The sequence below is a fragment of the Helicoverpa zea genome, chromosome 21 (genome assembly GCF_022581195.2).
Source record: "Helicoverpa zea isolate HzStark_Cry1AcR chromosome 21, ilHelZeax1.1, whole genome shotgun sequence".
Taxonomy (NCBI): domain Eukaryota; kingdom Metazoa; phylum Arthropoda; class Insecta; order Lepidoptera; family Noctuidae; genus Helicoverpa; species Helicoverpa zea.
The window spans coordinates 4920600-4935989 of NC_061472.1; the positions used below are offsets into that span (position 1 = coordinate 4920600).

General features: G+C 37.0%; 1 protein-coding gene across 2 annotated transcripts in view; it reads right to left on the reverse strand.

Moving 5' to 3' along the window:
* The window catches only part of LOC124640863 (microtubule-associated protein Jupiter), a 121830-nt gene that overhangs the window by 54648 nt on the left and 51792 nt on the right, over nt 1-15390 (reverse strand). Inside the window, exon 1 of one of the 2 annotated variants that reach the window (XM_047178800.1) lies at nt 8968-9135. The exons of the other annotated variant lie outside the window; for it this stretch is intronic. Coding sequence (XP_047034756.1) covers nt 8968-9029 — 62 coding nt within the window. The 5' untranslated portion in view covers nt 9030-9135. Of the gene's footprint in view, nt 1-8967; nt 9136-15390 lie in introns of those variants that run through there. 2 annotated transcript variants of the gene reach the window in all.

A 15390-nucleotide genomic window follows, 5' to 3' on the forward strand; every position in this document is an offset into this window, starting at 1 on the left:
TGTTTGACGACACTTGCGAGGAAATTATATATTTATACTGTGGCTAGGATGAAGTACAGGTAAAGAGTGATAGAACATGGGTACATGAGCTTAAGATCCAATCTAATATCATGTTTACTCTTTTCCAGAAATGGTGTTCCTAAGTAGCAAAAATTTGGGTCCTTCTGAATTTCCCTCGTTAATTCTATCTGTTCTTTATAAAGTGTACACTTTAATTGACCTCCAAATATATCCCTAGACCTGGTCAGTAGCTCTTTTTGATCACTAAGCCTCCCTTGAATGAGAATACAATTGATTGTTTATTGCTATTTAACATTCACAAATAAACTCGAGAATTTTCGAACACAGAAACCCAATAACAGCGCCGATTGAGAATGTAACCTGCGACCCCTCAGCCGGAATACCAGTAACTTAAACCGCGCAAATAAAACGACAATAGCAAGTAATAGGGTGTCACTATCTCGCGGAATAACTGAGATAGATCGACATTCTGCCTCGTGTCCAGCGATTTGTAACATTTAGCTCACAATGGCTCATTAAACTGAAAATGCTACATTCAACACCAACTGGTTGCGTGGCTTTCGCCTTATTTACTCTGGCCTTTCAATGTTCCGAAGTTTTCAAGAATGTTGGACTCCCCGAGTGAGACTATCGCTCGATGGAATCTGCTTTTGTTGTATCTGTAGCTGTTCTTAATTGACGTTAATATTGAAGCAGATAGTTCTAATGTTTTGAACAAAGAGACGAAAGGAATTTAAACCGGTATTTGTTGGAACGTGAAAGCTCCACGCTTTTTGTATCAAATCATTTTATCTATCAAATCTGTGGTTGAAAATAGATCGTTAATAATATTTTTTCATAATAAGCAAATCCTCTACAAATATCAGCACACGATTAAAAACCCCATAGCAAAAGATATCTGCATTTCGCCTAAGGGCCTTACTACACCTAGCAACAAAGTTATTGATTTAACGTCGACACAAAAACAAATGACGGCCATCCATTGGCAGAGGTGCCTAATGACCAGCAACTAGCACTAAACAGCCAGCAGTTCGCGACTCCACGTAATATCAATCAAAAGTTCCTCATTACAGCAAGCCCTAACCAGTTCTGCGATCATCTTTTTGCTGTTAGAAAGCAGAAATCCATAGGCATTTCACTAAATTGCAATTTATTTAATGTGGGAACGAGATAGAAACCATTTGAAATGCATGAAGGTACGCCGTCTGAATCGCATAATCTTATCAAAGACGCCGTTGTCTGTCCGGGGACCACACTTGCTACTAAGATAACAAACAAGATATGTAAGCACCTTTCGGTTCGATTTTCGCGAGTATACGTTAGTAATTTTCAAGACAATTGCAGATAAGCCAAAGATACGACGAATTAAGCTTGTGTGCTTAAAGATTTAATGCTGTTGGCGAAAAAAAAGATTCCGGTTGCTATGAAGTACTTATGAAGAGCTGAAGAGTTATTGGGGGATTACAGACTTTGGAGAGAGCGCATTGTAAGCTTAAACGACAGCTTATGGCTGTGTACTGAATTTACGGTAAGAAAACTTGAATACCTAGAAATGATGGAAAATCAGTAATCGCGGTGCAGTAAACAGTGGCGTATGAAACCCAGATTTGAAAAATACAGCTAGAGACCCCCCCCCTGTCATGCTCATATGTTCTTCCGAAGTGTAAAAAAATAAAATTAGTGACCTAATAAATTACACTTCGTCGATCAAAGTTGAGAATTCAAACAAAAAGCGTAACCCTCGTAATGCATTCTATTAATAAAACCGCCATTAAATAATTAATAACATTTGCATGCTACACGGTAAACACAGTGTGGAAAGATAGCGTCGCCGTGTAATTACAAGTTCATAATCACAATGGAAGGCGGTAATTAATCTTGAATGGATTCCAGCGATTTCCAGCAAGTGAATGCACAAATTGTGCGCGCGCGCCGGTCTAACGGGCCGGCGATAATCGCGACGCGATAAAAAAAGCGAAGCGAGCGCATAACGGATCGCGCGATGCGCTTGGCCCGTCATCGCGATCGCTGCGCCCGCGCCGCGTACTACCTCGCCCACCATCTCTTATTTTGTCATTACTTGTAATCAAACTATAACATCGTATTTTTTTGGGTACGAACGTGCTAAATGAGGAGTTTTTGTGCAGTCGGCTGTACATTTTTTTAAATGGAGGCAGAAATTATTAAATGAAATGGATGCGGTTTTTTAACACTAAATACTTTGGTACAAACGGGTATGACTGAGTAACAACACTCAAAATATTACATTAATATTGTTTTGATTATTTTTTAAGTTCTAAAAGCTGATTTCAGTCCTTATAATTATAAGTTCGACGTGGAAAGCTCATCAATCACTCGTACTATCGCGCTCTAACTCCGACACATCATTTAAAATTCTAATGCACATTCATTTTTAGTCACCAGCAGTTTATTACATTATGAATAAGTAATTACACACTAATTAAATATAAAATAATTACTATAAATTAAAAGCGTTTAAATCAAAACTAATTACTTTATAAGCGAACTACTGTGAGAGCGTTTGGAAGAACTCTCTCTGTTGCAGAAGAATTCTCTCTGTTAAAATTATTGGAACATTTTATCTATGTACTGATCCTTACTGAGAACATATTAAAGAGACAAATTGAGGAAGAGCTTTAAGAGTATGGCTACTAAATGTAGGCTTTACGAGTTGGTAATGAAAGTCGTTAATATCAATTGTAGCTTCAAATGGCCCGCGCAAATGCTCAGCTGCTATGTTAACGACAGTTAATGCAAATGCAGAGCTAACGTTCCTTGCATTTCAAGAAAAAAACGTTTAGAACTATTTTGAGTAAAGCTGGATCCACTAGTGAACACTTTTTTTTATTTTTAATTACATATAAAGTTCGCTTACACGCAATAAAAAGTTTATATTTATTTACGCATGTGTGCATAAAATGTACTTGTACCGAGGGTGTCTTTTACAACAAGTCAATAAAATAAAGATATAAAAAATACTATAATCTTTTAGCACCTTAAAGTAAATAAACATACTTGTTTATCCAATAAAAGGCATTATTTTATTGGCAATGAAATAACTTTTACTTACACAGTACACATTTACCTGTGTAAATAATCACATTATATTAAGTATTCGCTTCAATATTAGATTGCAAGAATGCCTCTATATGAATACTCTAACGATGTTAGGACACGGCGTAACTAATTTCCTTAAACTTAATGGTAGAAGAACTTAAGCAAGTTTACCTATAAGTACTTTAGGAAGAAAAGTTAAAACTCTTTGTGGCCACGTGATTGATGACAGGTTTCTATTCCTAACGTCCGTGAACGGTTTAATGTCATTTACGACCTTTCCCTGGTCACACGGTCCTAAAGTGTCGAAATTATGTACCGTAAGAACAACAAATTGTTGACATCGTAAAACTACAATGTCGTATGTGAAATTACGCGACACTTCCTCGATATAAAATCTGTTGTTTAATGTAAATTTAAATTAATAAATACTTAAATAAGATTAAAATGTCAAAGTGCTACCGCATTTTACCTAAAGCCACGAGAGAAAATAGAGGTAGTACAAACTAGAACGGGGCAATAAAATAAAAGTAGTGTTTACATAATACCGTCTTAAAGGCTCAGAAAGCGAGTACTTAGAATATATATCCTACTTAATGGAATGGGAACCTTTTACAAGGAAACATAGAGAAGTATAATGTGAAATGTGGAAACGTGTAGGAACTGAATTCTAAGAAGTCGGCTATTTAGTTTTTTAGTTTTATGAGTTGATGGAGATGTCATAAAGTAAAACTGACATTCTGTTGAGTAGGATAGCTTCATGATACATAATACATCTCTCAATGTTGATTATAAAGCTTAAACGACTAGCATTGCGTGTGAAAAAGCTTAAAGGTTACAAGAACAGTAACTGTCGTAAAGCCCTTTTCTTGCTTGCCAAGTAGTAGCAAATTTTTGGCCGATATGAAGATGATTGAACTTAAATAAAAATAACTGAAGAAAAGGACCTTGACAACAAATGACTATCGCATATTACAAAGTTAATCTCTACTTTACAAATAACTGCCTTTTCTATTTCCTCTGATTTGTGAGACGTTATCAAAGTTCGCCATTTGTTCGCAAGGTCGTCTATCATTTGTGACATTTTCATTATTCTGCAAAACGTATTATATAATATCGTGTCATGATTTTGTACGATTCCGGAGCGAGTACACGAGCTATCGAATAATTTCACTGATACACGCAACCGCACTGGTTACCGAAATTGTGTAACTATTAGAATAAGGAAATATATAGAAGAGGTACAAGATAGTTTTTACTAAGTCTCTGTTAAATATCCAGCTTCCCTTTATGAGGACTAAATAGTGTGATGAGTAAAACCTTCGCATACAAGAAACCGTTTACAAATCCCGTATACAAATTACAAACATTGTAACATCTAAGCAAGTAAGACATGCCCTTATTAAAATATCATTAGTTTACCAACACGGATCGTGGCTACGTGACATGTGTCGACCGCTCTCCATCTACACTCGGAGAATCGATGTTGCAACTTTTTATCGATACATCGATTATCGTTTTAATGCGGTCGCACATCTCAATCGAGTTTTTGCTGTGATTATATCGCTGTTTAAATGTACACATCGTTTGAGATCAATATAAAAAAAAAACTAGCGCAGTTATCGGCAAAACGCATCTATGTTTATAGGATAATGTTTAAATGACTACGTAGGAGTTAAAATACGGTTTTGCTAGAAAATGCACCGTAATTACTGGAACGCCATAATATAATAAATAGACCTTGGTAATTGTTGTGCATCGCTGCTATAGTACTTGAGGATGAAATGGATTTAAATGTCTAGTATAAACAAATGCCTCCGTATTCCTCCTACAACGGTCGAGCCCGGGGATATCCAGCCATAATCACTTGGAAGTCACCCTGGTGTTTATCGGCAACCGCAGAAAATAATACTGATTTATTCCGTACATAAATAAAATTCCCGTAATACTTTCTTACATTTACCCCTAGTCTTAAAATAGCTCATTTGTAAACAGAGAAACGTTAACTATATACACATGTGCATAGCTGAGCGGTTTGATAAACGACCAGAGCGATAGTCAGCTCAATAAATAAGTGTCGCCTCCCCATTAGCTCGGTTCACCGACATTGTGCCACCATGAACACTCCTGCGATATATGAGCGCCTGGTACAACGACAGTTTTTACGAACAACTCTTGGAGGATAATGGATAAGTATAGACAAAATATTAATACCGAGCTATGTGAAATATCTATGCGAGCAATTAATTTGTGACTTTATCCTTCCCTGTTCAATCAATCTGGGAATTTAGTGGTTACAAAAATATTTTTAGAGTGGGAATGTTAGGCTAAAAATAGATTTTATAAAACGTAATTAAGTTATGTCAAAATATTGTGTAAAAGCACTCAAAAGAGTAGTCGATTAAGTACTATTCTTGACTAAAGAACATTCAAAGGCATACCTAATTAATGTAAATAGATAGACAAGCCTAAAAAAGTAGAATAACGCACGCAATTAAAATCTTTGCAAAACAGCCCATAACTCCACCGTCATTAACCGTAAATTCAAATGAGTTTAATCCTAATAATAATATATATAGGGTAAACCAAGGTCGGAACAGCCCTTGGACTTATATATAGCAAATTCTGGTAAATGGCCTGAAACCTCATGAATCACAGAAGGTCAAATGATTCGCTCACGATATGACGCTAACGGAAAAAGTAAGTACAGCCATAAAAACATCGGAAAACGCTTGTCTCGAAGCGTACAGCAGTAAATCGGGATTATTACATATTTACTTTAGTCATATCCTCTGGCATTATCAGGCATTACCAGACAGTAAATGTACTGCTAAGTCGTAAATCTTTTACAGTCAACAACCAGAAGACAGCACTACTGTTTGCTGAAATATGTAGGCTGTAGGTATATAATTTCCCTTATTCAGTTTGCTATTCAACCTATTTAGTGACAGTATCTACATTTCTTTAGTTTCTTCCATCATATCATCTTTCATTTCCACCTCAACTTAATCAACTCAGAATTAAAACCCTAAACCTTCTGCGTAGTTCTACGGTCGTGTTGTGCGTTTGTCTGTCCGTCACGAGTAATCACACACTTCCTATGGATATGTTAATGGTGACCGCCGGCACGCGACGCGCCGGCCACCCCGTAGCCTTCGCCTACATTACACGGCGTTTGGAAGCCAGTCAGGCTAAATTTTGGCGTTACAGCTGGCTTTTATGTAATGGAAATTTATCGATGCAGACTTTCACCTGATAAGGAATCGGCCGTTAAAAAATTACGGAAGAACAAATTGACATGAGAAATCTTTGTAGAAGTTTAAAAGCAGAATAAAGTTTGGCATTTTCTGCAAAGTTCACTTTAAGTTAGCTTTATAAGAAAACTCAATTACGGGAGTTTAAGTCGGACCTTTTATCTTTCATTTAAACGACAACATACTTTACACCATCTTTAGGACACTTTTTGACTACGAGTTACTTAAAAATGTTCTTCCCTGTGCTAAAACATTGCGTGCCAAACAACAAAGAAAGTACGACTTTCATGCTTGTCCATTAAATCTCTCTCATAAATCATGTTCAAGGGCTGAGATCCAGAATACGAGAGGCACGTTTAAATTAAGAACGAGCCGATAAAATAATCAATAAGCACTAACGGGCTCGCTGATAACTGCTGCAACAGCTGAACGAGAGATGAGGGTCTGCTCTCTAAGCCGCGTTTGCATTCGGGCGAGTAGCTCGCATAGAATACTGGCTCAATTTAATAGTGTAGTAGAAATTTTATTTTACTTTTGAGATTGAGTCACTAGCTGTTTTTTCACATACTTTTATTCATCGGAATGGTTTAAATGATTCAGGATTTTTTACACCCTAAAATACATTATTTGTATAGTTTCTTTTGAACTGTGGTTAATTTAAACTTGTGTAAAGCTGACTGAAGTACAAACTCATAAATTACTGTGAATAGGTCTAGGCTTTCAGGCCTAACATAATAATGTCGCAATAAAACGACTTTGAAATAAAGAACGACTTTACAAGCTACAAGTCGTAAATTAATTAGCAAAACAATTAACTGCCATATAAATACTGTAAATGCATGCAAATGAATTAATTAACACCTCTTTAGAAAGCATTTTTCTTTAAACCTCTTCGAGTTGCTGTATTTTATTTTTAATTGTATCAATTATAAGATTATGCGGCTTGAAACGAAAAACGGCCAAAAATAAAATATGACCAAAATGCAGTCATTATTCATTTAACTAATAAAAGAGAGAATATAGTCGTGGCTACTTTTAAAAACTTTTAATTTCACTTGTTTAGTGGTTTATTTTTTCTGTGTTACTTTTTGCTTGCGTTTATTACACTTTAAATAATATTCATTTCTTTTTTTCTCACAGAAACTTTAATTAAATATTATGAATGAAACTTTTCAACTTTCATTTCAGTTTTTTGCTTTCAGTTAAAGTCACGCTTAATGAAAATCACCCATATTTTCCTTGTTTTCATCATATCTCAAGTTTAAAGAGATAAGACAATTTTAACCTATCTTCAACCCTACATTTAGGTAAATAAAACGCTTTTTTATACAATTAAAAAAACATTCGTCATAGTCCAACCCTTTGCAAATTAAATTCCCTCATGACCTTCCCAACCTACAGATTTCTGGCTAACCAGTCGGGTGCCATTACAAAAAATCTAGGTGAAAAGATTAGGCACGCATTGTAAACGTTGCGTGTTTCACCACCTATGGCCACTTCGCATGATCTAATCTACACGGTTTTATATCACCGCAACTGTTATGATTCTGACATAAACTGGCCAAATGTCAGAATTTTGTAATGGTAAACGAAATTTTCAAGACATTTCGAAAGGTAATATTTAACTAATGTCGCTGAAGTAAAAACATCATTATGTTCAGGGAGCGTCAGATACAATGGAGATTTTTATAACACAAAAGTATTATGATTATTTTCATTTCACTTTATTAAAATATTTTTTTTCCTTTTCAGAGCATTGTTTTTAATTGGAAGCTGTGAGAAATCCTAAATCCGCTAGTTTCAGGCTTTGGTATAAGTTATTCATTATGCAAAATTCTCACGATCAATATTATAGTTATCGAGTTTTGTGGACTATATGAATATTCATGTAGCTTTGAGCCTTCATCCGTAAAGCGTCAAATCATCTGACATTCACAACGTGACATAGAAACGCCTAGCGGTATTTTCTATCACAAAGTAAAGCTGAAAAATATACTGAACGCTGAACAAAGTTCGTAAGATATGGATCAAAAGCCTCGACTTTCAAAAGAAATATGGAAAAGTTTCATGTGATCGGAGTTCCGACCTCCGCATTACACCACTGGGCTGGGTTCAACGCACTGCGTGAAAATCACATTTTCCGATGTCGGACAAAGATTATTATAATTTAGTTTTTTAAAGCAACGACTGAATTAATTAATGTTGGGGATAGTGGTTACATCCATTTGTCAATGTTCATGGTAATGATAGCGAAATGTTAATAAACTATAAGCACAGGGCGAGGGTTGATTGTGATGTTAATTTTTGTTAAGCACTCATTACGGCATTTTGAATATTTTCTCCTGTTTTTCTAGTGTTTCCTACTAAATATTCTGTTGTGAATTTATTATGTAAAAATATATAGGATGGTTAAGGAAGGAAAAAAGTCACAAAAATTTGGCAGAGCAATTTACTGACTTTCAGACACTACTAATATTAATCGTAACACAAAAATAAAATTATTAGGAACTAACTGAAACAATGCAATCCTTAATTTCCACCCTTGACCTTTTAGAACAAAGATGGAACTGAAAATTCAGCTGCAGCATCCTTGCGATAACTGAAAGAAAATTCTTACCTGTTCTTTCCGTGCCCGATTTTGTAGAGCTCGACATGCTTGAACTGAGCGTAGGTTGCCATTGTTGTTTAAAACACGAGAGGGTTTTATCACACGAGAGTGCGGTCACTGAAACCGACGCGGTTCGAGCGGGGAGTGAGACGAGCGTGCGCGACGAGGTTTGTCAGCTGACTGGCGCGCGCGGCCCGGTACCCTCGCTTAAGTCGATGCTGCCACCCTCCGCCCGCGCCGGGAAAACGAACCGCGCAACCGCGCATGCGCGACCCGCCACTTCCGCACCTTGTTTTTGTTTTTTTTTTTCAGTTCCCTTTGACATATGGTCGCGCGACCAGATGATCAGTGACAACAGACGACAGATGCCGGGAACAAGTTCGGTGCCGCGATAAAGGTACACGATGAAAGATACCAAACAGTTCCGAGTTAGAAAGTTGCGCAAAAGACATCGGTGTCATTGTTGACAAGAGATATGATGACGGACAGTAATCCGATACCTGACTTGAAGGCCTATTATCAGGCCCGCCGTAAGCGGGCGTGCAAGGCGTGCACCGCACGCGGGCGGCACGTCCTAGGGGGCGGCAAATCGAGTGACTTATCACGTAATATTAAAAAAATACAATATCTTTTTACCAATTATTTGATTTCAATATTTCCGAACACAGCAATAGCCGCCCTCGCTTTGGTCGTCCCCTATCAATTTTGACGGGTTCACCCTTTGCATCCCCAAAAAAAATCGCGCTCGCTGCGCTCGCGCCTCCATGTCAGATATTGCAGTTAGTAGCGGTAGGGCGCGGTTGGGCGACGGCCCAGGGCGCCGGATATAAGGGGCACCGCAGGCGCCCCCACCAATCCTTGATCAGAATGTTACTCCTATTTTTGTTTTAAATTTCATCAAAGATTGCAACTTACAAGAACTGTATCCAAATGAATGGATAGCATCAGGGCCATCTTAACTTATGGTGCAGCGTATGCGAATAACCCGGGCGCCGCGGGCTCAGGGGCGCCGAAGCGAATTTGTGTTTAATTCCGCGTTAAATTTGAGAAATTCTCGAACAAACACTACTTTTATGTCCCAAAACTCAAAAATTTTCGCGCTCGCTCCGCTCGCGCAATCAGAAGACATGTTCCGGTGTTTTTGCATTCACCAACCAGCAATAACTTATGTACGATTGGGGCTACATTTTACGTAATTTTTGCTTCGACTTGTTAACTATAAAAAAAATTTATTCGCGCTCGCTTCGCTCGCGCAATCGGTAACTACACACACCTCTGTTTTTCGTATGGGTTTGAATTGCAGTTGAAGGGCGCCGTAGAAATCTCGCCCAGGGCGCTGGTAGAGTTAAAACCGGCACTGATCGCAATTTATCTTTGTTTAATTGTTGAGGCATTCTATTCCGAAAAATCATTTTTCGCGCACGTCCGTTATAGCTTTTTGTTCACTTTGGCTTTTTATGATATGTTTACTTCATGAAAACTCTAAGAAAAAAATCGCGCTCGCTTCGCTCGCGGCTTCATGTACATTAGCACTTCATTTCTGTGCATATCTTACTTTTTGACTTTGCTTTGTTAATTTACAGTGGTTTTTATTTGTTTTGTGTCCCTAGACTAAAAAAATTTCGCGCTCGCTTCGCTCGCGCTTCCTTACATATGAAATGTGTCTCATGCGTCGACTTTTTCAACGGGAAACCCACCAAAAACCATTAATAACATATTTTACTGAAATTAAACATTGCTATAGATATTTAATTTCGTTAGTTTAAGTTACCCATAATCTGTTCTAAGCACTTTGATATACATTATGTTGGTACCTACCCATTAATCACAATCTTTCAATACATAGGGGCCACTTGGGTAATGATTGCACTGTATTGATGCCCTAAGCAATTGCTTAGTCTGCTTATGGGCTAACCCAGGACTTCTTAGGTTACTCTAAGACTTAGAGCATTTCAAGTAAATAAAAAGTTATGTGTAATATGTTATGTACCTATTGCAATATTTATGTATCCAAAAGGAAGTGTAAAATGGATATGAATGGGCGGGGGGGTCCGGTCCCCCTGGACCCCACCCCTTATATATTTTTTGACAAAACCCAGTATAATATGTAGTCGTAGGGCGGCATAATCGGTTTTGCACGCGGGCGAACAAACAGCTAGCGGCGGGCCTGCCTATTATTGCGGACGAAACTTCACAAAAAATACATCTACTTACAATAGCGAAATCTGAGATTTGGAACACGACAAACATGCAAATAAATTGAAATTAGTAAGCGTAGTTTATTGTGCTGTATTAATATTGCGAGCCTATTCTGCAAAAATAATCAGTTATTCAGTCAGGTAGGTACGTTAAACGAAAGGCGATATATCCTCAAGATAAGTTACGCCTACGCACAAACAACCCCATTTAGTTTTCAGAAATCTAGGCGTAAAAATCTAGCCATAATTTAACGGTAACCTTTGCGATGTTTACAATTACAGAGTACCAGTTGACGTCATATCTGGACTAAAAAACGAATAGTTCTGTAAAACCTTAGTTACAATTTTATGGCGTGATGAAAAGTAATGGTCCTTTTTATCTTTTGGTTTTAGCAAATTAATTTACAAATGTGCCTCCTTCAAAAACTGCAGAATCTATGCAAACCTCGTATCATGAAACCTTCAGCCGCACTTCAGTAGAATATCAAGACCTCTTAATTAAGTTACAATGTTTCACTTCAAGTGCATAAATTAGCCATTAACTTTTAGAACACGTATTTAAATACTGATTAAAACACTAATTTATTACTCAAAGACCATCTCTGAAGGCAATAAATTTACATAAAGTGAAACATCAAAAATAAAATTTATTGCGAACACAAAGCATTTTGATTTAACATTAAGTCCTGCTTGCCTAGATTCGATATCAAAGCTAGTCTATGATGAGTCAGAGACATTGTAAACCGTTATTAAGTACACAAACAAGAGAAAGTCTAGTGACTAAGTCAAATAATAATTATAATAGCAGTGTTATATTTATGAAATACGGACTTTAAGCAGCTAAATGTCAGTTGCTACGCGCTACGCTACAAGGCGTAGTTAATATCTACGCGTGCATAGAATTACAAACAACTGATCGTATGGCAAAACTTTGATCGTAAAATACGTAAACGTAGTTATTATGCACAGTATAAATGTTTGATTGACTTTTATTCAACTGCGTTCGGTTGTGTATGTTTTTAAGTAGGTACAGTTTCTTTGTAATTTGTAAATCTGACTGAATGTCCAATACAGTTTGTAATAGAACCACGATGGTACCACAATGGTAAAAGGTTTTATGAATACACCTTGTTTAGTTGAACAATTTTCCAGGAATCTTACAGTTGCTCTTACTAAAGCTGCCCAGTACCGGACAGTTATATAACACTCTATTAAATGCTTATTATTATATTGTTCCGGTGTCGTAAACACGTGTTATACTGCGGGTTTACCCTTCATTACATGCGCCACATGACGTCTGCCTCCATTCACAACAAACAACGCTATGTCCATTGAGAAAACAAATGAAAGTGTCTCTACTAGGTACATGGTTCATCATCGACGTCATTGACTTCATATTTACTTTATGGATTACTTATAATTGACGTAATTAATTATTTGTTAAAAAGTAACTTTTAAGTAAATGTAATCAATGAATGTACGAATTCGCGTGTAATCGATACATCAGAACAATATCTTGATTTATTGCATTAATTTGTCAATTTGCTGGATGCGAGAAGCCGAAAATCGATCTCAGTGGCGTGCACTTGGAGAGGCCTATGTCCAGCAGTAGACTGCGATAGGCTGATGATGATGATGATGTCAATACTATCTCCTAACATAGTAGGTACATTCTATCAACTTCCAAAAATAAAGTCTAACAAATAGACTATGAAAATACATCATGCATTATTCTCTAACTAAGTAATCATTACAAGCCCAAAAGTCTTGGCTATTTCGGAAAAAAAAATTGAGTCAACTTTAAAAGTACTTAAAAAAAGTTCTAGCCAAGCGTGCCGTATCTTAGATTACGTCGTTGCTTGCTATCGGGCGAGACAGTAGACAAACAGATCCCCTTCGAGTATTCTCTACATCAAAATATATCTATATCAAGATAGGTCTAAGTTTTCGTTCCAGTACTATATACTCTGCTGACGGTCTTGATTTAATTTGAAAGATATTTAATAGGAACGTGTTACTGAATTTCGATTACAACCAAGAAATACCCACTGTTGTAAAAAGGTCTTAAATTCGATCTACGAAGTCTCTGAGCTCATCAATCGATAAAATCTGAATTTATTCGAGAGGAGACAAATAAGTCGTTGTGTGAAAACTTGACTTTACATAAGGCAAAGTTAAGTATATAAGCTTGGCTACCTTCCATACCTACATGCATACATTCCCACTACTACGCATTACGAAACACTTCAAAAAGCACGGAAAAAAATCAGGACACTACCCAAACATCTGGCTAACCTCAAAGACAGCATATTAGAGAGAAAATGTTTCGTTTCAAAATTCGGAAGTCTCCCACCGACCGCTTCAGTTGCAGCATCGTTTACAAACACAAGAAACACCCTTTCATCGTGCGCTCGCGCAGCTTTCACAGAACCTACTGTTTACACAAAACTTCCTGGGTTTGTGTAGATAATGTGAATGTTGGGAGCATCCAACATGTCTATATTTAGGAAAAAACCTTTAGCCATCGGTAAACAGAGGTGTGAGGCCCGTAGCACGCGCCTGCGCAAGTTAAATAAAGTTCCGCTCCCAGTAAGGTAATCGTTACATTCGATTTATTTTGAGTTCGTAACATGTTGGTTACGGCTTTATTTTAGATTGTTGTTTTTCCTAGTAATGTCTGTGGCTCGTTTACGGCTACTCATTTAAGACTGCGGCAGAAATAGTAAGAAAATTGGGTCTTATCTCCTGAATAGTAAATCAGTTAACCAAAAACGTATAGTGCTTTTCATTAAATGTATCCTCGCTATAACTTAGGCCAAGGCAAAAGCTCTGCCTTCTTTGGCAACTAAATAATTTTCCCTAATGCACGCAACGTAACACTTTTCCCCACCAATAAGTTGGTCAAAATGATTCAATCTTAACGCGTACAAAGTGCCATTAGAAGGCATAATGCGTTTCCCACGCGGGCACGCACCGGGCGCCGCGCATGCGCGCTCTTATCGGCGACGCGTGCGCACGACCCGCCGACGAGAGCCGACAAACTGCCGATGACAGGTGTCCATTAGAGTGTAGCTGGAGATACCGATATTTGCTATATCATTCGGATTTAAATGGCTTTTGAATTAATATACCTTGGGATTTAATAAGGGTAGGGTCAAATAAGTTTCTTGAAAGTTGGGCATAAATCAGTTAGTGGGGAGATCTGTAATGGAAGTGGTTGCAGTCTAGTTTATAAGTTTTTATATTTAACAATACAGAAACAATCCCTAAACCAATCTTCTGCTTCTAGGTAAGATTTAAGTATTGTTGAGAACGAGTTCCTTAATAAAGACTTCTCAATTTATCGACAATAGAAACTTTGATAAAGTAGCAAAATCATAAAATTGCAATTAAGAGCTATCTAAGTTACACTTAACTACAGAAGATTCATACCTCTAACTTATAAGGAAACCACGCGGTCAAGTCCGCACCGTGGTTTATGACTAGCTGTGTTCCAAATATGAAAAGTATATTACACTCTGTGGGCGGATATGGACTAATAAAGTAGAAAATTGCAAGTTAATAGAGAAGACGGCATGATATACTTGTGCTCGTTCTTCTAAATGCCAACTGGGTGATTCAAACGAAGACTCAATGTTTAAGCTATGGTGCTAATGTACTTAGTATTGTGGTTTAGGAATGATGATTTTTGCATCCGCAATATAATGTTAACTTACTAAAAAACCATGACGACGTTTTTAAAAAATCCATTTAAGAAATGTTCTCATATGAACACGACTTCCATGTTAAGACATATACCTTTACCTAAATATCATATTCAGAAATACCACTTCACAATTGAAACAGCCCAGACTTTCGCACTCATTTTTTATACAAAATCATCATTATAAATCTCACACATTACTTCGCTTGGCTGGTGTAATTTAGCCCATGTCAAAGTTCAAAGAAACTTAAATAAAATAAAAATATAGACGTTCTAATAACTACGTATATTAATTATCTCTTTTCAAAACGTTAGCTAACAAACAAATTACTATTTGGCCAACAATATACACAGAAACAATGAAAAAAAATGTTGCTTCATTAACGTTAACCCTAATTTGTGTTAATGTTTAGCCATTCGAGACAAATACAATTCATTACATTCATCACAGAGACAAATGCGTTTTCAACAACAAAACGTTCACATTTTTTTGGAAGACTCCGCTCATACTTTTACCACTGCCTTTGATTG